The 26,817-nt window shown below is 36.2% G+C and overlaps 2 protein-coding genes and 1 pseudogene across 2 annotated transcripts; all 3 read left to right on the top strand.

The window, feature by feature from the left end:
- The first annotated feature begins 1,115 nt into the window (after positions 1-1,115).
- On the top strand, positions 1,116-5,365 carry LOC125187735 (loganic acid O-methyltransferase-like). Its single transcript, XM_048084364.2, has 3 exons — positions 1,116-1,231; positions 2,733-3,368; positions 4,915-5,365. Exons 1-3 carry the CDS (start codon positions 1,163-1,165, stop codon positions 5,266-5,268), a joined length of 1,059 nt encoding a protein of 352 aa, XP_047940321.2. The 5' UTR covers positions 1,116-1,162; the 3' UTR covers positions 5,269-5,365.
- A 12,384-nt stretch (positions 5,366-17,749) lies between these two features.
- Positions 17,750-18,693, top strand: LOC148926588 (uncharacterized; annotated as a pseudogene).
- Positions 18,694-21,387: 2,694 nt separating this feature from the next.
- LOC125187892 (loganic acid O-methyltransferase-like) lies at positions 21,388-23,360 on the top strand. Its single transcript, XM_048084541.1, has 3 exons — positions 21,388-21,506; positions 21,903-22,553; positions 22,943-23,360. The coding sequence occupies exons 1-3, from the start codon at positions 21,438-21,440 to the stop codon at positions 23,276-23,278; spliced, it is 1,056 nt and encodes a 351-aa protein (XP_047940498.1). The 5' UTR covers positions 21,388-21,437; the 3' UTR covers positions 23,279-23,360.
- Positions 23,361-26,817: the final 3,457 nt, after the last annotated feature.

Below are 26,817 nucleotides of genomic sequence, written 5' to 3'. Positions count from 1 at the left end.
ACTTGCATATACTATAAAGGGTTGTACAAAGACACATTGAGGACGATTGAGACCCGGTGGCAAAAGAACGAAAATTTTGTCGACCAACTTGGATTCAAATCAGGATTTGTGTTATTATTTTTTTTTAACTTTGTCTACGTTGTTTATTTATTTAATTTATTTATTTTACTATATAATTTTCAAAATTATGAAAGTGTATTTAATTTTGAAAATATTGCAATCAAAATATTTATTCCATATGAAATTGAAAGTATGGTATGATTGTAATTTGTCATAGCTTGATCTGTGTGGTGAGGTTTGAAAAGTTGATACGTGCACGTGAATAGTAATAAGTCTTATAATGATTTTGTAGTATGTATTGAGACAATACTATTGACTATAGATGGCGATGACCTAATCATTACGTATTCTTAGGCGATGAAATTAGGGTAGGCAGCCAAGTCGTAGATGGGTTTAATAAATGAGCAAATTACAATAATTTAAAATGGATCTCACACCAATTAGTTGGGTAGTGTATTAATGGTGTGGATACAATTGTACTATAAAATGGTTACAATTTTGAATTTTTATTAACTAAACAGTTTCCAACTCAAATTCATATCGCGTAAAGGTTTTACACCTAGCTAATTTTCCTAAGTGTTTTGAGGTTATTGTGTAATCTACATCAAGCAATTACGTGTTGGGTACTATCTTTATCATTTAAAAAGAAAAGGAAGACTAACAAACTTAATGATTGTTTGTACATATTCTAGAAATTATTTTAGCTAGAATAAACTTGTAAGACATGGATGGGTAATACCATTTTGGTATGTTCGATCTCTTCTTTATTTTAATTTGATTAGAAAAAGTTTTGTGTATGCCGGTTAAATATTTGGATTCAGTTCTTATTAATCTCCTTTACTAAAAAACTCTGGGCCTTAGCTGTCTATATTTATATAGTAATAAATGATAAATCTAAACTTTACAAGTCTTTAATTAGTAATGTGATAAGGAGCGGTGTATTTAATTGACATTAAGGGGATAGAATCGAAGTCAAACTTTTCTTGTTACTTTCATTTTGACATTAAAACAGGCTGCATACGAACATTATAAATAGAGATATAAATTAAATACGGTATATACAAAAGTCGAGATTGAGAGAATTAAACTCAAATCTAGATCGATGGCACAATCATCTACAATGATCGGTGGCGACGGAATCTACAGCTACCAAAAGAATTCTACCTTACAGGTTAATATCTCATATATTTTCTTATTTAAACTACGGCAAAATACATTTTTAGGTCCTTATACTTTAGTCAAAATGTTCATTAGATCCTTGTCCAATTTTTTCGTTTTAATAGGTTCTTATACTTTTCACAATATTTTTATCAGGTCATCGTACAATTTTTCGTTTTAGTAGGTCCTTATACTTTTATCATAACTTTCATTAGGTCCTTATACAATCTTTTATTTTAGGAACTTTTTTACATTTATCTTAGATAATAATCTAAATTTAATTAAACTTAATGAACTTTTTAATATTCCATTATTTAACTTAGCATAATCTATAAAGATAATACCATCTTGTTATCCAATAATCTAAATAAGTTGTAGAGAATAATAAAAAGATTAACCGTGATGATTGAAGATTAAAATGGAAGTTTTTTTTAGAATAACTATCTGAATTTTCAATTGATTATTTATATTTATATTGAAAGATACGTTTCCCAGAATAATCATAAGATAAGATAAGTTAAATAATAAAATTAAAAGGTTCATTAAATTTAATTAAATATAAATTATTATCTAAGATAAAAGTAAAAGAATATCTTAAATTAAAAAATTGTATAAGGACCTAATAAAAGTTATAATCAAAGTATAAGGACCTACTAAAACGAAAAAATTGTACGAGGATGTGTTGAAATTTATGAGAAAGATATAAGGACCTATTAAAACGAAAAAATTGTACAAGCACCTAATGAACATTTTGATTAAAGTATAAGGACCTAAGAATGTGTTTTGCCTTTAAACTACCTCCAATAAATATCTTATTTCACTTTTACTATTACTTTTAAAAAATGGACCTTACATTTCACTAACTCATTATATTTACAATTATAATAAAACTAATACTCTCTTTGTTCCAATATGTACTCTTTTCTTTAAATTCTGTCCCACAAAAATATACTCGCACACTTTTTAAATTTTGACACTCTTTTCTCTCTATTAAGGTGAGACCCATTACTAACAATACTTTAAATTTTCTCTTATTTTACCAATTGTGCATTAAAATTCGTGCCAAACAAAAACTGCATATTTTTGTGGGACAGAGGAGTATCTAAAACTGAGGTTTATATTCCACTAATTTTTTTCATCCACTTTTTTCACAGAGTCAAACAATTTCTTAAAACTTTCACTGACCAACTATGAGATATTTAAGGGGACCAGGGGGATTAATAATACTCCCGTCGTCTTAACTAAGTTGAGTCGTATTCCTTTTTTTAATGTTTCAACAAGGTTGAGTCATTTCCTTTTCTCGACAAAAAACAAAATATCCAACCACTCTTACTTTATTAAATCAACTAATTTTTTTTTTCTTTCTTACTTTATTATTATCTCCATACTCATTTTTCAACACAATTTAGCTCAAAAGTTTTGGTACAATTATGTTGGCACGAAGGGAATATATCCCTTCTTCCATTCCAACATTCTTTTTTCTCTCCCAACTCATTAATTTGTTACCATTACAGAGGGATGGGTTCGAAGCAGCGAAGAAGGTGATAATCTCAGCAATCACTAACAACCTCGACATAGAAAAGATACTCATCCAACCCTCAAAAACAATCGCCATCGCCGACTTAGGATGCTCAGTGGGCCCCAACACCTTCTTCGCCATGCAAACCATAATCCAAACCCTCCAACACAAACACCACCATTTCCAATTCCAAGTGTTTTTCAACGACCAGACTTCCAACGATTTCAACACCCTCTTCGCCTCCCTCCCTCACCCCCGACCCTACTTCGCCGCCGCCGTGCCGGGCTCCTTCTACGGCAGACTCTTCCCATCTTCCTCTCTCCACATCGCCTTCTCCTCGTCCTCGCTCCATTGGCTCTCGAGGGTGCCGCCGCCGCTGCAGCTGAGGGACTCCCCCGCGTGGAATCCCGAGAGGATTCACTACACGGGGGCGTCCGACGCGGTGGTGGAGGCCTATGCGGATCAGTTTGAGGAGGACATGGGTGTTTTCTTGAGGTCGAGGGCTGAGGAAATTGTTGAGGGTGGGATTGTTATTATCATTATGCCAGGTGTTGATGATGGAGTTGTTACACATGATGTTGGGATAGCCATTACTTTTCTTGGATGCATTCTCATGGATATGGTCAAAGAGGTAATATTACTCCCGTCCTTTAAATTCTGTCACATTTTGATCGTCCTTTAAATTCTGTCACATTTTGATTGAGCATGGATTTAGAAAATATAATAAAAAATTGATTGAAAAAATTAGTGGAATGTGAGTCCTACTTTTTAAATACTCTTTCCGTCTCATATTTTATGGCACGAAAATTAAAACAAAATTGGTAAAATAAGAGAGATTGAAGAGAATGGTAGTTAAAGTAGTGTTAGTGGTTAGTGAGACTCACATTACTAATAGTGTTTAACGGTGGTATAAGTTGTAAATAAGTTGATGTATATAGTTAATAAATTGGGATAACATTTTAAAAATGGAATGCACATACTTTAGTTGGAGACCGAAAATGAAAAGTGCATATATTTTTATGAAACAGAGAGAATATTAGTTTTATAATAAAATGTGAGTGAAAATGAGTTTGCGGAATGTGAGGTCCGCTACCAAAAATAGTTAAAATGAAATATGATAAATTATGTGAGAGACGGAAACGAAAATACGTGACAAATTTTAGGGGCGGAGCAAGTAAATTTATTTGAACTTTTTCTATTTTCGACTGTAGGTAGATCATAATTTTGCTTGATTAGTTACATAAGGAACATCATACTAAATGACAAAGATTATGAGATAAAATATTAAATATGGCCGGTGTAAATTATATTCGGAAGTGGTTAATTGCTTTGTTAGCAAGAATAATTGGTTAATCTCTATTTCACATTTAAGCTACTGGAGTCGGTCATATAATTAATGGCTTGTGTTGTGTAGTTAGATATGGAGATCGTGATTATTTCAAACTTCGTTCACACTGAGGCGATGAACACTGATTTTTTCGATAGTCTCAAAAGTCATAAGTCGCCGAACTATTTGACCATATTAATTAGAGTCATAAGTAGCCGAACTATTTTTACGATAGATAGTTGTCATGCATACTTTATTTTTGAGTTGAATATCAATTGTTAACTGATGATATTTCGTTTTAGATTTCACTTACTCTTTTCACTAATATTTTATTATTAAAATAATATTACCTACTTAAAAGACAAACTTTTTAAACAATACAAAATTAAACGCATAATTGGTCAATTAAGAAAGAAGAGATAAAATTAAAAAGAGGGAGATAAAATGAACAAAGTAAAATAAATGAAAAGAAGAAGTAAGAGATGGAGATAAGAATTGGTAAATGTTATCGACTAAAATGAAAATAATTTCTATTTTTAAGGATGTAGTATATAAAGACTTATATTCTACTAGCTTGTTTAATCCAATTTCTTTTATATTGCTTAAAACTTATATCTAGTTAAAAGTGGACACTTGATCAGGGAAGAAGGAGTACATTGTTTATCAAATAAGCCACTTTCAAGAATTGAAAAGTCAAGTAAAAATCTACTTATATCTATAAGTTGTGTCAATGGATACTCAAACGACGAGATACTTTTGCTAATAATGCTTAGGCTATGTTTAGATAGAAAATTAGTATAAGCATGCCTTGAAATTGATAATACTATATACATATATATTTGGAAAACAGGGTATGTTAAGCCAAGACAAAGTGGACACATTGAACGTTCCTCATGTATATCCAAGTGTGAAGCAAATGAGAAGAGCTACGGAGAAGAATGGATGCTTCGAAATCGTGGAAATGGAAATAAGGAATGCAAGGTCAAACCAGGAAGCCCCAATTGACATAGAGAGTGCAGTAATGCATCTTAGAGCTTTGGCAGAATCAACAATGGCAAATCACTTGGGATCTCACATTGTGGAAGAGCTTTTCAATCGAGCAGTTGAGAAAAAAACCTTGTTTTCTCAGATGTTGTATTCTGCTGGGATTCAAATCGGTTCTCAGCTTTTCGCTCTTCTTAAACGCAATGATGTCTCTTGCTGATGTAGTGATTTGAGGCACAACAGCCAACTATGTTTGTCATAATAAATGTTAACATATGAACACTACATGTATGGAAATAATATGATTTCTCTTTGAATCGCTTTGTTGATAATCAAGATTTTTTAGAATTTCTAGGCTCACAGAGTTGCAGATATCACAATTCTGAATTATATTGTAAAATTTAGTTTTAGGTGCCTTTAAATGATTGATAGGAACTTTTACTTATCAGTTTATACAATAGTACTTTATTAGTTCCTTTATAGATGAGTTTTCTTTTTGGCCTATTCCAATAGTTAAATTAGTTTTCTTATCGTCTGTTGCTACTTACCAGTGAATATCAATCCGTTGCAATATTGTTTATAATTTATTGCCAACGACATTTGTTTGTTGCTACTTAGCGGTGCAAATTAGTCCGTTATAATTCCGTTGGTAATTTATTACCAACAACATTTGTATGTTGCTACATACTAGTGAATATCAATCCACTGTAATATTGTTGGTAATTTATTGCCAATGAAATTTGTTTGTTGCTACTTAGCAGTGCAATTGAGTCCGTTGTAATTCTGTTGGTAATTGTTTACCAACAACATTTGTCTGTTGCTACTTACTACAGAATATCAATCCATTGCAATATTGTTAGTAATGTATTACTAGCAACATTTGTTCGTTGCTACTTACTAGTGGCTATCAATCTGTTGCTATATACGCTGCTAATTATCACCCGTGATTGAAGAATCAAAATTCATCATAAGTTTGCTACTAATTTCGCTAGTACAATTACTAGCAGATATTCCGCCCCCAATCTGCTACTAATAGCGACATACTATATCTGCTACTAATTTTCGCTGGTAAATGACAGTTTTTTGTAGTGCTCTTTTCTCATATTTTACATTCTCTTACTTAATTCTTTTTTTTTATCTCTCTACTTTTTCTCCTTTCCTACTGTATTATTTATTTACTTAACTCACTTAATATTCCCTCCGTCCAATCTAAGTTGACTCAACTTTTGGCCGCGTAGATTAAGATATTATTTTGAATAATAGGAAAGATAAAGATGAGTAAAGTAGTTGACAGAATAAAGTAACAATGATTAAATATTTTATTTTTTGTCAGAAAAGGAAATGACTTAACTTAGTTGGGACATCCCAAAAATGAATATGACTCAACTTAGTTGGGACAAAAGAAGTACTATAATTTTTCATAAATCATGTGCCGAAAAAAATATCCCTACTACGATTGGACGGAGAGAGTATTTGCATAAATCTGAAAATTCATAAAAGAAAATAAGAAAGTTGGTAGAGGCTTAAGAGCAATCACAATAGGTGTGCCGTCACGCCGCCGTGCGGACGACTCCCCCGTCGGCGCCTATTGGAGCCGAAGGCAGCGGGACGGCGGTCGACGGGCACCACAATGAAGGGAAGGGGCGAGCGGCGCTTGCTCGGCGCCTATTACGCGTCGTCCGACCGCCACGCGGGCACCGTCCGCTAATTTTGATTTTTTTTATTATTTCAACTCTATATATACAACTTATTGCAATTCATTTATTCACACCTCTCATTCTCTCGAGTATAAATTTTCTCTCTACATATAATTGTTAGGACTACTGCAGCGGAATACACGGAAAACAAACAGGTCCTTAACGGATCTATTTAGGTGATTATGCATTCGATTCCAATTTTATGCAATAAACATAGATCTATAGATCACACATCAAATATTCACATAAACATGCATATTCGACGTGAATTAAATGTTACCTCATAATCCGACATCGGATTGACGTTGCTTGCTGCACCTCCGGGCGATCCCTGGTTTACCGACCATGTATCTTCCGATCTATTCCATTGTCCTTGACAATTCATCCGTGTGGGCGGATCTTGAATAATCAACAATAGCTTTGGTGAGATTTAGGAAGAACACCACACAAAACAATCTATCTCGATTTAATTCTATGGATTAGAATGAACAAGACAAGGCTAAACCAAAACCCTAGATCTCCTTGTTCTATGGCTCGAAAATCGAGGCAAGAAGGAGAGAGAGGCCGAGTGATCGGCGGCTAGGGTTAGGGTTTGAGTTGTGAATTGTGTCAATTGTATATTAGGGTTTCCACATCTCACCACTATTTATAAAAGACTTATTGGGTTAGAATGGGGATCCATGGAGTGAAATAGATGTTGGGCTCACCCATTAGATAAATATCTAATTAAATCAAATGACCCATGATTTAATATATTATCAATGGAATATTATTTTATTCCACTAAAGAATAATATTGCACTCCCATCTAAATCACCAAATTACAAGTAACTTGGGTCCATTTTATTTTATAATATTTCCCGCGTTTAGGATTATCTTGATCCGTCAATTTAATTCTTTTGTCTGCTATGTGACTAGAATTAAATTAATTTTCCAAAGAGCTTTTCTAGTTTGAAACTTTATTTATTATTCGTGGAATAAATTCCAACTGTGCAGTTTTCTGAATAATAAATTCCTTTTTCAAATGGGGATCACCCCTTAGGGATTTAATCATACCACACTGGGCACGCGAATTCTATGAAATAATATTCCAATACCTTCATGTATTCAATTACTACCACCCAAGATATCATGAACTTGAGTTACATACAAACTCTCACATATTGATAAGTCAAAGTGGCGTATGACTGAATAAACAATATTGATATTAATTACATAGACTAGAAAATACTAAAATTTATGAAATATATTCTTACAGTAGATAGCAATAAAGAATATATTTCATATTAGATCCTTTCAGTGCTTTACCACACCGGTGTTACTAATCTCGTCTTAGGTAAGAGAAAATTATCACAAACACCGCAACCGTACCAATAGGTAGCCAAAGCCTATCTAGGTTGTGAATACGTTTTTCTTCTTACTAGATCTGGCCAAGTCCCCTACTGGAAAACTCATGAGGAGATTCATCGAATTTCCCTACTTGACCTTCTTAGTAAAAAGCTTTAGACTTGTTTATCATATTTCAATAATAAAACATTATATTATATTATTTATTCTCATAATTAGGTAAACAAGTGGACGTGACGTTTCTCGTATACATGCACAAGCTGATTGTACAAAGGCATGTACGCTCGAAGCATCTTTTAGTATACAAATGTAACAGCCCGGATTTCTAGGGTACAATAAATACGGCGACTGCTACCAAGGCGGACTTAAAAGCACTAAGAACATAGACTAGGGTTTCATTTAAAGAGATTTGACCAAGGTATTAAACGAACTATCAAAGCAATAAGTCAACGGTTTACTCAAGAAAATCAATGAAGAATAGATACCATAAACCATGATCAAAAGTCAAGGGTTTGACATAAATTCAACAAAACACAATATGTCTCGATCTTCTAATTCAAAAGGAATACGTTCAAAACAACCAAATGATAATAATAAGTTTCATAATTCAGCGGAAGCAGCCAAGAGAAAGTGAAGCCATGTATGAAGACACGACCACACTCGAAGTTCAAAATATCCATCTTATTTAATTAAATTTGCTCAACACCCGCCAACGCTCGTCGCCATTCAACCTGCACATAAGAAAAACACATGCAGGGCTGAGTATTTTGAAATACCCAGTGGACTCATGCCAAAACATTTTATTAATTATGCCACCCTTACCATTAGGCCTGTCCGATCAGGTATCCGCGGATACCCGATCCGAAAATTTCGTGTATCCGATCCCGAATTTCCCAAAATCTAATATCCGATACCCGATCCGAAAATAATTTCGGGTACCCAAATACCCGACTCGGGTATCCAGTCCCTATAAATCGGGTATCCAATCCCGATTTTATATTTTATTTTCATTATTTTTTAAGAAAATTAAAAATTCATAAGTTATAACATCCATTATTCATCCATAATAAACATCACAATTCAAATATTAATCCTAAATTTGACTTAAAAGTGAAGGATTTTGAGAGTATATTTAATTATTTAATTTTTTAAAATAAAAGAATGAATATTTAATTTATTAAATTAATTAAAAATTAAAAAAATCGAGTAATTTGGGTATACCCGATCGGATATCGGGTAACCCGATACCCGATAATCCAAAAATCTTATACCCGAACCCGATCCCAAAATCCAAAAAATCGGATATCGGATATCCAATTATCCGATATTTCGGGTTTGGATATCGGGTATCCAATATCCGATATCCATTTTGACACCCCTACTTACCATAGTGAACTCGAGTTTTGCAATTATCAAAATAAATATCATCGAGTATCACAAAAATATTTTCATAGACTGGCCAATCAAACAATCTCCCCACTTTCTCATCGATTTCCACAATCACAACATTTCCATAGTGCGACGAAAGTGTGGCCACACTTTTCGCCCACGAGACCGGCCGACTAGCAAGGACGACTCCCGATCCCACCGTGTACACTAGCCTGGTAGGGTTTGCAGCCCTACTCAGACCCGAATTCGTTTATACATATCCATAGCCCTATAGCCCAATGGAGCGAACTCTTAAACTAGGCATCAGGCGCGCAACATCATCAAAACAATCACAGGCATGTCATAACAGTTCAAACCACCCTTATCTCTCCACATTCATAAATTTGCAACATAAAAGAGTTTAAGCCCACCTTGACTGCTTAGATTTCAAGTATGTTTCTCTCATTTGTTATCCTGCTTCGCAACCGAGGTTTCACCTTTTAATCACATATGCACATATCATGTATCAGTTTCAACATCAACTCCTAAATCATGCATGTATCAACGTTTCCCCTTTTTCCCACCGATCCGGTTTACATTTATCATTCAAAACCAAGACACGTTCATCATATACTTTGTACACTCAACAATCTTGGATCTAACATCAACTTATGTCACACATGAGTGTTATTCACACGTCACATATACACACGCGCACACACGCACGCATACACACACACACACACGCACATGCACCTCCTATATACCATTTATCCCACTTTCACTCAATCTAGATGCATGAGGGTTCAAGAATACCGATTAATCGGTTAGATGAAGAAGATTAATATATAGGTACCTTTTCTTGCTAAAACAAACGGTAGAAACAAAGTAGGGACTTGATTCTTCAACGATTCTTGAGGCTCAAACTCTACTTTTTCTCAAAAGATGAAGAATTATTGGAGAAAAGTAGAAGAAAATTGAGAGAGAGTGGAGAGAGAGGAGTGGCATGTGATATGGGGTGGGGGGCGATTTTTGGGGGTCTAGGGTTTGGTTTTGCTCCTATTTATAGGGTTCAATAAAATCTCTAGGTAATTAAATAGAATTTTTGGGAAGATTTGATTCTCCTCAATTAAATAAATAAATAAAGATTTGGAGAGATATGGTGGGAGAGATTGGCGTTAATATTGATGAGGAATAAGGGGATTTCGAAATCTTAGGCTATTTAATTAGCCTATGATTTAATTTAGATATTTCATGGAGTAGAATAAAATATCACGGAGCAGAATAAAAATAATAATTCTCCCACTAAGAATAAGGAATAGGCGTTAATATTGATTCCTCCATAAGGAATCAATTCCAAATATTAATTCAAATAAGATATGGCAAGATCTCCTTGAGATATGGTAAGATTTGCTAGAATATTTATATTTATTCATGGAAGAGAATAAATAAGAGATCAAATAATATAATTAAATATTCTCCTCTCCCATAAATAAGAGATTTTTGAAAATCTACTTATAATAGGCATGGGGGTCGAAATTTCATGAAGGAAAATAAGGAAAAATCGGACTTTGGATTTAATTTAGGTAATTATCTCAAGCAATAATTAAATCCAAGAAAAATAGAATTCCTTCTCCAATAGTAGTCGGGATCGAAAATTTCAAATAAATAAATAATGATCCTATTAAATCTCACTCATCCCTTAGGTAAATAATTCACCACAATATTATCAACAATATTGACTATTTAATTAAAACTCAACTCCAATTCGCAATTAGGTCACAAGGAATCATGCAATAAATCACTCATCATTTAATTCACGTCTCCCACGTCATCAATAGTATTAAATAAAAATTTTACGGCTCTAAAATTAGGGTTCGAAATTTCGGGATGTTATAACAAACCCCAACAATAATGAATCACGATAGCTATTCCCTCGAACAATGACGAATTGCAGATGTTTTTTTTTTTTTATTTTGACGAAGTATGTTTGAGTTTTTCAAGGTTTTTTGGTGCAATTAATTTCATTTTTATAGTTTTAATATTTGATAAACACCAACAATTAAAATGAATTAATTTGAGGGCTGTGAGGTTGGTTGATGTGGCAGGAGGTATTTTTGGTAAGGCTCTCCCTATAGTGGGGTTGGCAGAATCAATCCTCCGCTCATTCTCTCGCTACACATGCTTGCAGCTCCTCAATCTGCAATCTTGTTCCAAAATTAATCCAATCTGCAATTGGGTTTAATGCATAATTGATAAAGTAAGAGAGAGGAGAAAAATGATTAGTTAAAGTAGTGTTAGTGGATAGTAGGATCCATATTATTATTAGTGTATAATGAGTTGTAATGGTGTGTCATAGTGATATACGTTGTAAATAAATTGATGTATATAGGTAATGAGTTGTGGACAACTTTTCATAAATGGAAATGCCCGTATCTTTATGTGACAGACTAAAATAGAAATTGTGCACATATTTTTATGGGATGAACGAAAATGGATATTTCACATATTTTTATAGACAAAGAGAGTATGTTTTATCCATTATTTGCATGATTTGGTTATTGTTTGATCTCGCTAAGGATTCGGTAGGACAAGTTGAAAATAGGCATGTATGATCATCTTGAGTGAAATTTCCATGCAATGCTCCATAATTGACCCGTAGTTTATTATATTTGCATATGTGATTACTGATGGATGTAATCACGAAAAATATGGTGACTACCTCTTTAGTCCTATGCCTATATGGTTAATGATAAGATTGATCAGGAATACACTGTGTGACCGCATATTTGAGCACTCATTTGGTTTGAACAAATTTATTTGGTGTTGTGTGTTGCTCAAGTGGGAAATTGTTGGAAATTTGGGCTTCATTGGGTTTTTGGCTTCAGAAACCAAAAACTTTCCCGAATTCCGATTTTTCCCACAAACAATGAGATTGGATTTTAAAACCACGAACTTTCACTTCGTTCGCTTTTTCCCCCGGCGGGTCAACAGCCAGACACGGTTTGTCTCTGTGTCAATTTTAATCGTATTTGTCATTAAAGTGATTACTTGGATCCTATTTGGCAAAATACTACATATAGTCACAAATTTCTTTCTTAATAGATAATTACTTTTACACATAAAACACAACTTAAACAAATACTTAAACAAAATACTTAAACAAAATACTTAAACATCTCCACATATCTTCCCCATTTCTCTCTGCACACTGCACAGCCGCGCGCTGCCGTCTCCACTCGAAATCACGGCGGCTTCAGCGCCATCGCCGGCGTCCCTGTCCCCGCTGCTTATAGCTCTGTTCCCATCTCTCTTTCATTTCTCTTTCTCAGCTCGCCCTCACGATCAGATGCAGCCACCGGGGAAGCTCACGTCCAGCCTCCGCCCTCGTCTAGATCTCGTTCCATTCACGTGGTCACATCTCGCAACGATCTTCCGTCGCCGTCACTGCTGCTAGCCTTGTGCAGCCTCCACCGCGGCAGTGCATTGCTACCCATCCCCGTCACCGGCGTGGCTTCGATTCTTCTGTACTTCGATCACCCCAAACAACTCATTTACGAAAGGAATCGACCTACGGTTTGTGAGGACGGTCACGAAGATGGAATGTAAACTCACAAAATTGATTTGCCTACCTGAGATGGAATGAAGATGGCTGAATTCGAAGTGAGGATGAACAAAATCAGACCTCCAATTCGGATTTTAGGGTTTAGGAGAGTTGTGTAGTGTTTTAAATGTGATTGAGTGTAAACCGACGTCGTTTAAAGGTAAAAAAAAAAACCGATGTTAAAGTCATTTTTGCGGCTGTCCACGTTGAACAATTGTGCACCGGAAATGTGTTATTCGGGTCGGGTTTGGAAATAGCGAACGAAGTGAAAGTTCGTGGTTTTAAAATCCAATCTCATAGTTCGTGGGAAAAACTGGAATTCGGGGAAAGTTTTTGGTTTTTAAGGCCAAAAACCTATTAATTTAATGTGTATGACCATCCTTCAGTTATCCGAATAAAGTGATCCAATAAAGATTAAAATTTGGCTAAAGTGTATTTACTTAATTGTGGAAATAAGTATTGATATCATATGATATTTTCTATTTGTTGAGGGACCAAATATAAAATAAAATGGTCTTATATTTTAAATTAAATATAAATAGGGTTATAGTCTTTGATCGTTTGGAATAGAGGTGCCCACGGTTCAGGAACCGGCGGTTACGGTTCGGAACCGCCGGTTCCGGTTTTGGAAATTGTTGAACCGGAACCGAACCGCGAGGGTGTTTCGTGGTTATGGTTTCGGTTCCAAAACCGCCGGTTTCAGTTTCGGTTCCGAACCGACGGTTTTTCGGTGGATTTTTACGGTTTTTCACGTTTTCGAACCGCCGGTTTTTACTGATCCGGCTTGATTTCACGATTTTCCGACGGTTTTTCGCGGTTCCAGTTTGGAACCGCCCGGAACCGGTGGTTCCGACACGGTTTCAGTTCGAAAATTTTTGAACGTGAACCAAACCACGGTTCAAAAATCGACGGTTTCGGTTTGGGTAAATTCTTATTGTTTCGGTTCGGAACCGTAACCGGCGGTAAACATTGGGCACGTCCGTGCCGCTGAGCAGCCATACGTGGCAGCTCCTGATTGGCCAACGGCAGCTGAAAGGAAGAGGATTTTTGCACGCGTGTCGTAGGCACGTGTCCCTTAATATTCAACAAGATTTATATGTTCCCACTTTCCAAAATACTATTAATTATTATGTGGTAAGTTAGGGTGTCGAACCCACGAGGAACGGTAGCATCCGTTATGCATTTCCACACTTAGAAAGATTATGGCGATGCTGCCACGCTCTAAATTGGGGGTGAGAACTGAACTACGAAATGTAAATAGCACTTAAGCTAAGGTGGAAACTAAAAGTGCAAATAAAATGCAATTAGAAGAAAGCATTTAAACTGGAATGCAGACTGGGCAATCTGATAAACTGGGCAACTTAGCAGAGAAATAAAAGCAGTGGCGAGAAAATTACAAAACAACGAAAATAAAAACAGAGCACAACATGCATCAACATTCCTAAGATTAGAAATCAAAAGAGACTAAGTTAAAAGCTAAGGGCAATATATACTACTCCCTCCGTCCCGGTTAAGATGACACATTGCTTAGCCGGCACAGTATTTTAGAAGTTATTGGTTAGAGTGTTTAATTGGAGAGAGAGAAGGTGAGTAGAAGTATTAAAGTAGAGAGATAAAGAAAGATGAATATTTTAATAGGAGTGGGAAAAAATGGTTGAGTGTATTAATTGAAGAGAGAATGTTACCAAAAAAGGAAATGTGTCATCTTAGTTGGGACAAACTTAAAAGGAAAACATGCCATCTTAAGCAGGACGGAGGGAGTAAGTGTTAGCTACTACACAAAGTCTAGAAACTAGGATTGTGACCCTTAAAAATAGCTAAACTAATTTAATCCTAAAAGCTAAACTAAATCACATGTAAATTGAAGGTAGAGTGCAGAAATTAACTAAGCTAAAGTGTTGCCAAAAGTGAAAAGAAAGCATGTACTTGTTGTCTCCTAAACCCTATTACCCAAGGTGTAAAACCAATGGATAAAGGCCTACAACTAATGGACAAAGGGCTTGACTTTCAAAAGCTAATTTTATCTACTAATCCTACACTAAAGGCACGAAAATTAAGTGAGAGGAATGACTAAATGGCTGCTACACAACTAACTAAGCAAGAGAAACACAAAATCAACACTTAAACTACCTAATCATGCATTGAAAACAAAAATTAAAAGCTGAAAGTTAAAACACTTAAACAAGATGAAATAAGCTTAAAAAAAGAACAACAATGGAGGATGAAATACAAGACAAGAAATTAAGCAACAAACATTAAACTTAAAACATGCAAACTAATTTATCTAGGTGATTTAAACTCTAAACAAGAACACAACTTTTTTTCTTCTTTTCTTCTTCAAACTTTCGAAACTAGCAATTAACTAAAACAATTAAAACTGAACTAAAGACATTGGGAAAGATTTTTACTAAGCAAGAATGGTTTAACAAACACTAGAACAACAACAAGATAAAAACCGGAAACGAACAAGAGCTAAACTTCAAAGCACATTAAATACACAAACACTTAGAGAAATTACTACTTGAAATAAGATTTTAAAACAAGAACAACAACAATAACTAAGAGTGAGAAAGGTGCAAAAGTACTACAAAGTTAAGAACAAGCAAACTAGAGAAAGCAAACACTACTACTAAATTACTACTATTTCAACCCATGGTGAACAATGATCTTGGCAGGCTTGAAGTGGAAATCTCGCTTCTTAAGGAAGAGAGAAAAAGTTTCTTAGAGAGAGAATAAACTAAAACTAAGCTAACTAAAGTGATGAGTGACTCCGTGGTTGGTGACTAAGTCTTTTTAATACATATATCCAATAAAAGATATTTCCCTTCATTTTTTACCCTCCAAGGGCTGACATGGGCGTGTGTAGCAAGTGAGAATTGTCCTTGACAAGTGTGTGGAAGTGGTTTTAGTCATTTTCCCGCCAGGTTCAAACTGGCCAGTCCAACAGCTTGGCCAGTTTGGGTCTTCTTTGCCTTCTTCCTTCACTTTCTTCCATTCTTCTTCATTTTGCCCTCTTTCTTGCATGTTTTTCTCTTCGTGCCTTAATCAAGCAGCTTCCAAACTTAATAATCCATTCCCTGCCACAAAACATCCTTTTCATGCAAATATTCAACTAATAAGTGCGAAAAGTGATCAAATCCGAGTGACGAAAACTAGCCTATCAGCAGCCATTACATGAAACACAACTTTTACGCGCTAAAAGATACGGAAGAATTATTATAAAAATGTGAATTCAATATAGTACTTCCTCCGTCCACGAAAAATAAAGCACATTTGCCATTTTTAGTTGTCCACGAAAAGTAGAGCATATTTAAAAAAGAAAAGTTTTTCAACAACTTCTCTCTTACGTTTTTTCCTTCCCTCTTACTAATAATATGGACCTCACATTCCACTAACACTACTTCTCTCTTACTTTATCAATTTCACATTAAAACACATGTCATTCACAATGTGTCCTACTTTTCGTGGACGGATGGAGTAATAAATAGCATTAAATTTTTTTCAAAGTGGTAATGCACTTGACACGATTTTTACTTGTTTGCAATAATGATTTAGTGATTAATTTGATATTCGTAGTCGTAGGTGACAATCTCTTTCAGGGCAGTGATAATCGTACATAATTGTACGTACATAATCAAACTTTTTTTTTTTAACATTTTACATTGAAAATCGATTTATAAACATTAATCGATTTAAAATAAATTTCATACTAATCATATTGCAACATTTCGAAAAAAATTGAAATTTTAACTTAAATATTTGTATATCTAAGAAAAACTTATTTTTTACTAAATATTTATAAATTAATTGAAATTAAGCTCGAAATCATGAATATTTTAATAGGAGTGGGAAAATGTGGTTAAGTGTATTAATTATTGAGAGAAAGTTTCCCAAAAAATAAAATGTTTCATCTTAGTTGGGACAAACTAAAAAGGAAAACGTGTCATCTTAAGTGGGACGGAGGGAGTAATAACTTTCAATTTTGTGTATTAAAATTATCAACACAAAGACATAATTATATCAATACAACATGTAAAATTTAAATATCAACGGAAAGACATAAGTTTATCAACACAAGAAGATTGATAAATCCATGTCTTTGTATTGATCACACACCATAACAGGCAAACTGATACGCTCGGATTTTGCACTATTTTAAGGCCGTTATTTGGTCCGTTTTTTATGTCAAAGTCACTCTACACGTCCATTATCTGCATATTTTATCTATTTTGGTATTTTGACGTGTTTTGTGAGAAATGTGCATAATTGAGCCGAAAAAGGGAGCCAAAACGCAAAGTCTGGAAATCTGGAGTCAGACGGCGACCGGCGACCGCAGGCGTCCGGCGGGCAGATCAATGCAGCGGTCCGTCTCTGAAAAATACGATTGGAAGAGAAGTCTCGTTCGGCGACCGCCGGAAGTCGTGCGGTGGTCCGCCGCCGAAGAGACAGACTCTCTGGACTCTAACGCGGCGACTGCCGGCCAAGGTGCGGCGTACCGCTGGAGAAAGGCGGCGAATCCGAGATGCCCTAGATTTGCTCCAAGATTTACCATATTTTGAAGATCTTTTCCTTCTACAACAAGGATTGGCTTTCCCCTATAAATAAGACCTCAAGTTTCATAAAAAAGAGAGAGCTTCTACTAAGAACCTTTCGTACGCTGGGCGAGCCGAACTTATTAGATCAGTTATGCAAGGTGTGGAGTGTTACTGGCTCCAAGTGTTCCCTTTGCCTGGGACTGTCATCGATAGGATCACCCGCTTGGCGCGTATTTTCCTATGGAGCACTAAACAAGCACCAGTAGCTTGGCGCGACCTTTGACTTCCGAAGGAAGAAGGAGGTCTTGGTTTCCGAAGCCTTATATCATGGAATACGGCGCTTATCTCGCGTGTGCTTTGGAATATCTTCTCCAAAAAGGATTTTCTTTGGATTAAATGGGTGCACAATGTGTACATTGGAAATAGGGACTTTTGGGACTGGACCGCGAGGAAGAGGGACCCGCCACTTATCAAAGCGTTACTAGCCAACCGGGATTGTCTACTCCAAAATTTGCCTCGAGACCAAGTAGTAAGCTTGCTGGGGACTTGGTACCAATCTAGAGGGTCAACAGAAGCATATGAATGGTTTAGACTGAAGGGTGAACGTAGATTTTGGCCCAAATATGTGTGGAAGGGGTATATTCCACCCAAATACTCCTTTACCACCTGGCAGGCCATCAAGGGAAGACTCCCAACCCGAGACAGACTCACATACCTTGACATTGATTTGGTTTGTCCACTCTGTAACGAGGAACCAGAAACAGCCGCCCACATTTTCTTCTCATGCAATAAAACTCGTAGAACTTGGCATGAGATCAAGATGTGGCTCGGTATCAGAAGACCCCTCACAACAATACCAAGTGCCATTAAATGGATGGCGCGAGAGAATGTTGGCTCAACAGTCAAGAAGAAAGATAAATGGATAGCCCTCGCGGCAATGGTAAGTCTCACTTGGAGAGCGAGGAACGCGCTGATCTTTGATACCAAACCGTTCGATCCTTTCCGTTTACTTTTTGAGATTAAAAAAGGGTTACGTACGTCACTCTTTATTCATTGTTTCCAGAAGACCTTGTTGTATCATCCCTTGGGCACTAATTGTTTATAATGAGATGGGTCGCAAGGCTTTTGCCTTGGGTGTGTGTGTATGCCACTGCCATTGGAGTTTCCCCCATGGTAGGATGGCTTTCGCTTTGCGTCTGTGATGTTATGCGTACAACACGCGCATAAACCTTTTGCCAAATCGTCCGAGGGTCTCCCGATGCGACTCGGTGTTGCGGTCTCAAGACACCAGCAAATCGGCCGCACCATCGCGGGCCCATGCGCACAAACCTTTTGCCAAACCGTCCGAGGATCTACCGATGCGACTCGGTAGGATGGCCACATGAGTCTCGTCGTTTTTCTCTCGAAACAATCTGTGGGACGACGGCTATAATTTAAGGTGCCGACTTTGCCTAACAAAGCATTCGAGTGTTACCATGGTGGTGTCCGAGGGTCTGCGAAAGGGACTTGGTGGTGCGGACTTGTGTTCCCACCTGCCGACTCTTCGTCCCGCACCACCGCCTGGCCACTCCCACCCGAGTGGTCCTCCTACATAGAGAAATGATCCCAGTTTTCCGAACTCACCAGTATGGCATATATGGTTAAGAACGATAAACTTCAAGCAGAGGTCAGGGCATCGAATGCACAAAATCCTAACAACGGCCACACCTCCCCTTTCCCCTGCTCCTTAGGGTACTCTTTTTCCTCTTGGGGATTTTATCCCAATGGGTTTTGCCCCAAGAGGTTTTAACGAGGCCCGCCCTCTACCGCTGGAGGGTTCATGTTTGTGGTTTCGGGGGTAGACCCGGACTACCCCCACATAGGTATGCCTATGTTCCCCTTGTAAACCTCTACTTGGCAAGGACGATTGTCTAAGCCCTAGGCTCTCTAGGTTTTCGACAATAGTTTGGTTCTTCATGTACACCGGCTTGATAAAAGCCCTTGGGTATGTCCAAGTTTCAGTTGTATTGTGTTCATCCCACCCCGGCCCGCTAGCTTGACTAGTTGGCTGTATCCCTCGGGTATACCCGAGTTATAATTGTATTTCGTTTTTATTTTAGTGAATTTATTTAAACACCAAAAAAAAAAGAGAGAGCTTCTACTTGCAAAATAAATCATAGAGATCAAGAGGTAGAGTACTTCACTTGTGCAAGGAGTTGGAGAAGGATTTCAAGAACGACAAGGATTCAACCTACGGGTTTTATTTGCTTTAGTTTTATGTTCAAATTGTCTTCCCTTCAATCTATGTGTTTAGCTTATTTCATTATGTGTAATTAAACTCATAGGATTCTAGGGATGTGTTAGTAACGATTTTGGTTATACAATTCCTTTTTCTATTTAATATCCGTTTTGTTTTTACTTTTTTTAATATAGCTTGCTTCATAACTGTGAGAGAGTTCTATCGAGTTAGATTCACTTAGTAGACGCTACAGTTTGCTTCCCTTAAAACGACACTGTTAATTGAGAGTGAAGACTTTTCAAGAGTCTTAGGAGCTATTCGGAGTTACGTCTTAGGATTGACAACCCTAATTTTGTAATCAACATTTGCATTGCATGAGCATAAGCTAGGTGACTCGTCCTATCAAAGTAATAACTGTGCTAGAGTATTGTAGTTTGGAATTTGTATAACCATAACTGTGAATGCACATCCCTGGGATTCCCTTATCTCTATCGATTGTCTCTGTGTTTTACTCGTATTTAGTTGTGAATTGCCTTCTATTGTTTTCTGTTTTCAAAGTTTTCCTAAACCTTCTGTTCTTCCAAATAGTAATTGAGTGGTAGTAGAGGATAGACACTTTGTGTTTGCCTTCCCCGTGTTCGATATTCCGGTACTGATCTTTGGCTATACTATATATACTCTGTATACTTGCAGATTTATTTAGTGCTAAAAAATAGTACATCACAAACCCATATATATCAAACATCTACCAACATGTACCTGGAACCTATTATACCATAACAAAGTAGATACATATGTTGAATAAAAGAGATTATATATCAACATACAACAATGGTTAGAAAGCTAAAACATCAAACAATTAAACTATATACATAAAAGTACACAGGATAAATAGTTTAAAAATAATTTAAAAATAGTTTCATACTTGCATTAGTCATCAATTTCTCGAGCACGAGATATCCAAGATTCTGCAAAACCATCACCATAAAGCCAAATTTATAGAATATTAGAAGCCCTTGGAATTCTGCTCGTTGGCTTTCCTCTGTATCATTTCATAAATTAAATTGATGATAAATGTCTTGACCATTCAAATTATTGTCTATTAAAAAATTTAATTTTATTTAATAAATATTTTTTAATGGCATTCTTCTAAATTTCTTCAAAACTCTCCTTTTATATATATATAGATATAGATATAGATATAGATATACATTTCTTATCTGTTATTTTGGTTAATCATAAGAGAATTTTATATAATTATTCATTTATATATTTAACCATAATGCACTACTTCAACACTCCAGTTTATTAAAATCAACATCCTCCCTTAAAAAACGCATTTGGTCAAATATCATGTATAATATCGCAAGTGCTTTTAGTTTAATATGGATAGCATGGTCAACCAAAATAATGGATAGTATTTTATCTGTAACGGTTACCTACCCAAATTAAAAAACAATGCCCGACGGTTTCAAACAACAATAAGAAGCATTTTCAAATGATGAGTCAGCCTTAAACATGTAGAATAAGATTTGATTAATTGGTGCACGCATCCCAAAAATAGATCAATAAATAAATAACACCTAGATTAATCTTCATCAGAAGATAACGATTTGAAGAAATGAGAGAGTCATCTCCGATGAATGCAGGGGATGGGGCGTATAGCTACACCAAGAATTCAACTGTGCAGGTCTTCTATTTTCTATATCTCTCTAGCTATATTTATACTCATTTTATTCGTATTTTCATTAAGCATATAATTTGTAAATTAGAATCGGTGACTGTATGGTCCTGTTCAGTTGATAACTTTCTTAAATAGATAACTGACGACTATATCAACAATCTACTATATGGTCCTGTCCAGTTGATAACTATTTTAAATTGATAACACGAAGACATTTACACATCAACTAATATAGTTGACATATATACGTATGTCTTCTATTGACATGTAAATATAGATGTCAACACGAACACACTTGTATGTCAACTAAATCCTTAACGTATATTATTGATATAATTGTCAGTTATTAATTTAAGATAGTCATCAGCTGATCATGTCCCGGTGACTGTATATGATCAACAGAGAGATGCGGCAAGTGGCGTAAAAGATGCAATAAAGGAGGCAATAATGGAGAATTTTGACATAGAAAAGGTATTAGGTGGTTTGACCACTTTCACCATAGCCGACTTAGGGTGTTCGGTGGGACCCAACACTGTCTTTGCCATGGAAAGCCTACTCGAAACAGTGGAACACAAGTGCCGCCAGCAAGGCTTAGAAGATCGGGAGTTCCAATTGTTGTTCAACGACCAAATCGGCAATGACTTCAACACCCTCTTCGCCGCCCTCCCTCAGCCAAGAAGCTACTTCGCCGCCGCCGTGCCAGGCTCTTTCTACGGCCGCCTCTTCCCTTGTTCCTCCGTCCACATAGCGTATTCGTCATTCGCGATCCACTGGCTGTCTAAGGTGCCGGATGAGCTGCAGCGGAAAGGCTCCGCGGCGTGGAATGCCGGTAGGATTCACTACTCGGATGACTCATCCGAGGCGGTTCTCGAAGCCTATGCGGATCAGTTCCAACGAGACATGGAGGCTTTCTTTAGAGCTAGAGCTCAGGAGATTGTGCCAGGTGGGGTGATGGTCATCGTCGTGCCCGCCGTCCCCGATGGAGCTATCACGTTCAGCGGAGGCGTAGCCTTTCGTTTCCTTGAGTCCATACTCTCGGACATGGTCAAAGAGGTACGTTGAATGACAGTCCTACTTTGATATATTCTATCCGTCCCATAAAAATTGATACTTTGGGAACGACACGAGTTTTAATGCAAAAAATTGGTTACACATAAGAAAATAGAAAGAAAAAGTGATTGAAGTATTGTTAGTGGAAAATGAGGCCTACTTTATAAGAAAGAAAAAACTTGCCAAAAGTAGAAGGTAACTAATTTTGTGGGACACCCCAAAATCTAAATGGAAGACTATTTTTATGTGATGGATGTGATATTAGTTAAATGATAAATATGAGTAAAATTCGTTAAATGGAATGTGTGTTGCACTTGCCAAAAAATAATAAAATTGAAATGAGATATTTATTGGGGGTGGAATGTTATGCTAATGTATATCCATGCGTGTAGGGAGTTATAGAGCAAGATCAAGTGGACTCGTTCAATGTTCCTAATGTATATCCATGCGTGAAGGATCTAAGGAGGGTTGTCGAAAGAAATGGGTGTTTTGAAATTGTGAAAATGGAATTTGGGGAGGTATCCATCGGCAAGGTGGAGCCTGAGAATTCAATAATGATTATTAGAGCAATATTTGAAGGATGCATGGCCAATCATTTTGGAGCTATGGTTGTTAACCAACTTTTCGTGAGGGCAATGCAAAACAAACTCCAATTTGCTGAGATTCTAAATTCAGCTGGGATTCAAGGGACTATTAGTCAAATCATGGTTGTGCTCAAGCGCATTTGATATTATACATCCTACATTTATGACCCTTAAATTTCCCTTCTGTATGTTATTAATATTATTGCAATGTAAAATGTTCAAGTCATCGAAATTTTACAAGTGGTAGGACGATTTCTTCAGGTATAAAGCATGTTCATAAGTGCACTTCACAAAACCATTCTTGAGAAAATATTCATTGATTCTCCATATTTCACATATCCTTCACGTTGCACCACATGAATTTATTCTTTAGGAAAACCATTTAAAAAGGCCGACTTAACATCAAGCAGATAGATCTTTCAATTGTGTTTGCGGCTAGTGAGATAAATTTCTTACACCAGTTGTTTTTTGGTGTACTGGTAGTGTTGTCAACGATCAAATATCATTTTTTTTTTATTGCATTAATTTCTTCATCAAATTGCAATCTTCCATTTCCTGTCTTGTACAACATCTACATAAGCCACATGATCAACATCCATATAGAAACAAATAAGATTCACATTGTCAGCTCCAGTTTCATCAACTTCTTTCGTAGCTCCTTAAATATCACTTAGTTGTGCATTGTTCATGTCCTTTCACTTGGACCTGGAGATGAAGTAGGTGGTTCAAGTTCTTCGATTTTACGTGCATCTTCTAGCTTTCAACTTTCTTATCCTCTCAGCTTCATCTTTGATCTTTTTCAAGCACCACATCACGACTTATTATCACAATCTTCGTGAGTGGTTTATACAAATTATAACCCATAACTCGATCACCACATTGCACAAAGGTTCATTTTTTCATTTGTCATCAAGATTGATTCTTCTAGCTTCATGATTTTTCGTAAAAGCAATGCAGCCAAAAACTCTCAGGTGTGCTAGATTGGGCTTAAACGAACTCCATGCTTCTTTAGGCGTCATGTTACGACCACTTTTGGTGGGACATCGATTCTGGAGGTACACTGTTGCTATAGCTTCAGCCCATAATTCTCGAGGTAAGTCTTTCCATTTGATTATACTTCTCGTCATATCAAGAACTGTTTGATTATTTCTTTCCCAACAACATCAGTTGAGGTATATATGGAGGTGTAAAATGATGAATGATCCCATTCCCTTTACCAAACTTTTCGAACAAATCAGGAGTAAACTAGCCAACTTGGTTGGATTTGAGAAGTTTTATATAGTGCCCACTCAATCTATCAACAAGAACTTTGAACTCTTTGAAAATTTCAAACAACTTGGATTTCTTCTTCAGAAGTACACCCAAGAGTTTCTAGAATAATCATCAATTAATGTTAAAAAGTATTGATTACCTGTAGTAGAAATAGGTTTCAGATGACCACAAATGTCTGTATGAACAAAACTCAATGGGCGTGATGCTCTCCATATAATTTTTTTAGAGGATCTTGGCCTATAATGCTTGCCATGTATGCATCGTTCACAAACTTCATCAGCATTACCGATATGTAGCATGTCTTTCGCCATATTTTTTGTGGATAGAAGCTTTAAACCACCAAATTTCATATGTCCAAGATGCAAATGCCATAATGATATAATCATGCCATCACACGAAGTGGTTGAACCGTCAAAGCCAGCCAACGACCGAGAGGATACGTTTCTGACTGAAGAAATAACCAAGAAAAAGGAGATGTCACCGAAAAAAGGAGAAGCAACGTGATAAGCCGAAAGGCAAGCAAGTGCATAAAGGCTCTGGAAAGAAGCACACCGAGTTGGGAAGGAAAGTCCGGAAACCGGACCGGTATGAGAGCTAGTTAATTTATTTGTATTCATTATTTAAAGTTTTTGCTTTGGTTATTTTTTGAGAATTATTTTACTGCTTTTAGTTTTATTTTTTAAAAGACATTATTGAGTCGGACGGTTTATAAGCCCCATTCGGGTTTTGTTTGTTGGTTCTTTCCCGAATGACTAGGAGATCGAACCAACCCTAGGGCCCTTAGTCTTATAAATGGGAAAATATCAATGTTTGTTGGTTCTTTTTGTGTTCATCGTGATTTTGGCTGTTTGACGGGAATTTCCCGCAAGCAGAGAATTTGTGAAGCCGACAATCGAGCCTTACTAGCCACCGGAAGTGTTTGTTAATCGCGGGGAAACCCCCTTGCGGTCGCTGTTAGGATTGAGTCCTAACACATGTTTCATATTCATCTTTAACAATAGCTTTCATTCAATTCAACATATCATGTTTCGTATTCAAAGCAAATAATCTATTTTTGGACATATTTACACATGCAACCAAATTACTGCAAACATCATTGATAATAAGATAAGAATTCGAGCATCCACAATGGTCGCTCATAACTAAGGTATTCCATACGCTATTCCATACGCTATTCATGGGCCTCATACCACTTTTATTCATTTTTTATTTCATTCCTTAACTAAGAACAACACCTCCAACATTCCATTCCTTCCTTAACTTTTCATGGATCCACTATTTCATAACTTATTATTTTAATTTTTTCTCAAACAATTTAATTTCAATTAAATATTAAAAAAATTATAAAAAGTGCATTTATATTAAAAATACCATTATATCAAACATAAATTATAATAACAATCGAAATTACATAATTTAAATGCAAAAATTAAAATTTAAGAATGTGGTATTTATAGATGATTTATGGATGAATTGGGAGTTAAAAAAATGAAAACAACGGTATTATTTTTAAAAAAATTAGTTTCCAATAGATAAAACGACGCCTACTTGCTGCGGGGGAGGGGGAGTGGTAGGGTGTTCACTTGGGTTGGGCGCCACGTGGGTTGGGCGGTGAGATTGGAGTTTCTGACCACTGAGTTTGATGACGCTCACTTGTGACTATTGGTTGAAGCGTGTGGGAAGGTTCTTGGCCCGGTGTAGTCGTTATTGCGACCTGAGCCATATCTTGACATACTTGACTTTGTCTCTTCTTGTGTATTTCTGATTCGATAGGATCTTTCCCTTAGGTTAGTAATTCGATTACTTAGTGTGTAGGTGTTCTCGGAGTGAGTTGGATGTCTAAGTCTAGGGCTCAGATAGTTATACCCTGCACTAATAATAATTGTAATCTTGTGTTTCCTTTTGTATTCGGTTTGTTCCTTCTGAGATTAGCTATCTAAGTACGCGGTGTAACAAAAGAGGTCCCGGTAATTAGTGAATCCATGGTAGTATGATCCTTACAGTTGTCATATATAAAACCATGATCTCCATTCTTTAACTTAATCAATATATAACATATTCCTTGTACTCCAACTTTTGAAGAATTTCCAGAAGTAACATCCCCAAAAATGCCTTATTTTGCTCAATGAAGAGTTTCTTATTTTCGCACATATGGTTACTAGCTCCAGTTTTCAAGTACCATGTACTACATTGATCACCTTCAAGTCCTTTATGAGTAAAAAAAAAGAGGTTGAAATTACCTGCTCGTTACTGAAAAGTCGCATTCTAGGCCTTGGTTATTGGTTTGTATGATGAGTTTTAACATGCATTATCTGCAGGAAAGTTGCTTAAGTGTGCAGAAAAAGGGGTACAAGTCAGCAAGGAAAGAGCCGGAAGATTCAAGTTAAAAGGACGCTAGAAGGGTGCAATAC

Source organism: Salvia hispanica, chromosome 5 (assembly GCF_029641045.1).
Source record: "Salvia hispanica isolate PSC_SH4W2 chromosome 5, Shi_PSC_v1, whole genome shotgun sequence".
Lineage (NCBI taxonomy): Eukaryota > Viridiplantae > Streptophyta > Magnoliopsida > Lamiales > Lamiaceae > Salvia > Salvia hispanica.
This window is presented reverse-complemented; position numbering and strand designations above follow the sequence as displayed.

Excerpts from the sequence above, each read along its gene's own strand:
- LOC125187735 (XM_048084364.2), top strand. The coding sequence starts at position 1,163 with ATGGCACAATCATCTACAATGATCGGTGGCGACGGAATCTACAGCTAC. Across the intron at positions 1,232-2,732 it reads AAAAGAATTCTACCTTACAG|AGGGATGGGTTCGAAGCAGC; the intron begins GTTAATATCTCA and ends TTACCATTACAG. Across the intron at positions 3,369-4,914 it reads TCATGGATATGGTCAAAGAG|GGTATGTTAAGCCAAGACAA; the intron begins GTAATATTACTC and ends TTTGGAAAACAG.
- LOC125187892 (XM_048084541.1), top strand. The coding sequence starts at position 21,438 with ATGAGAGAGTCATCTCCGATGAATGCAGGGGATGGGGCGTATAGCTAC. Across the intron at positions 21,507-21,902 it reads CCAAGAATTCAACTGTGCAG|AGAGATGCGGCAAGTGGCGT; the intron begins GTCTTCTATTTT and ends TATGATCAACAG. Across the intron at positions 22,554-22,942 it reads TCTCGGACATGGTCAAAGAG|GGAGTTATAGAGCAAGATCA; the intron begins GTACGTTGAATG and ends CCATGCGTGTAG.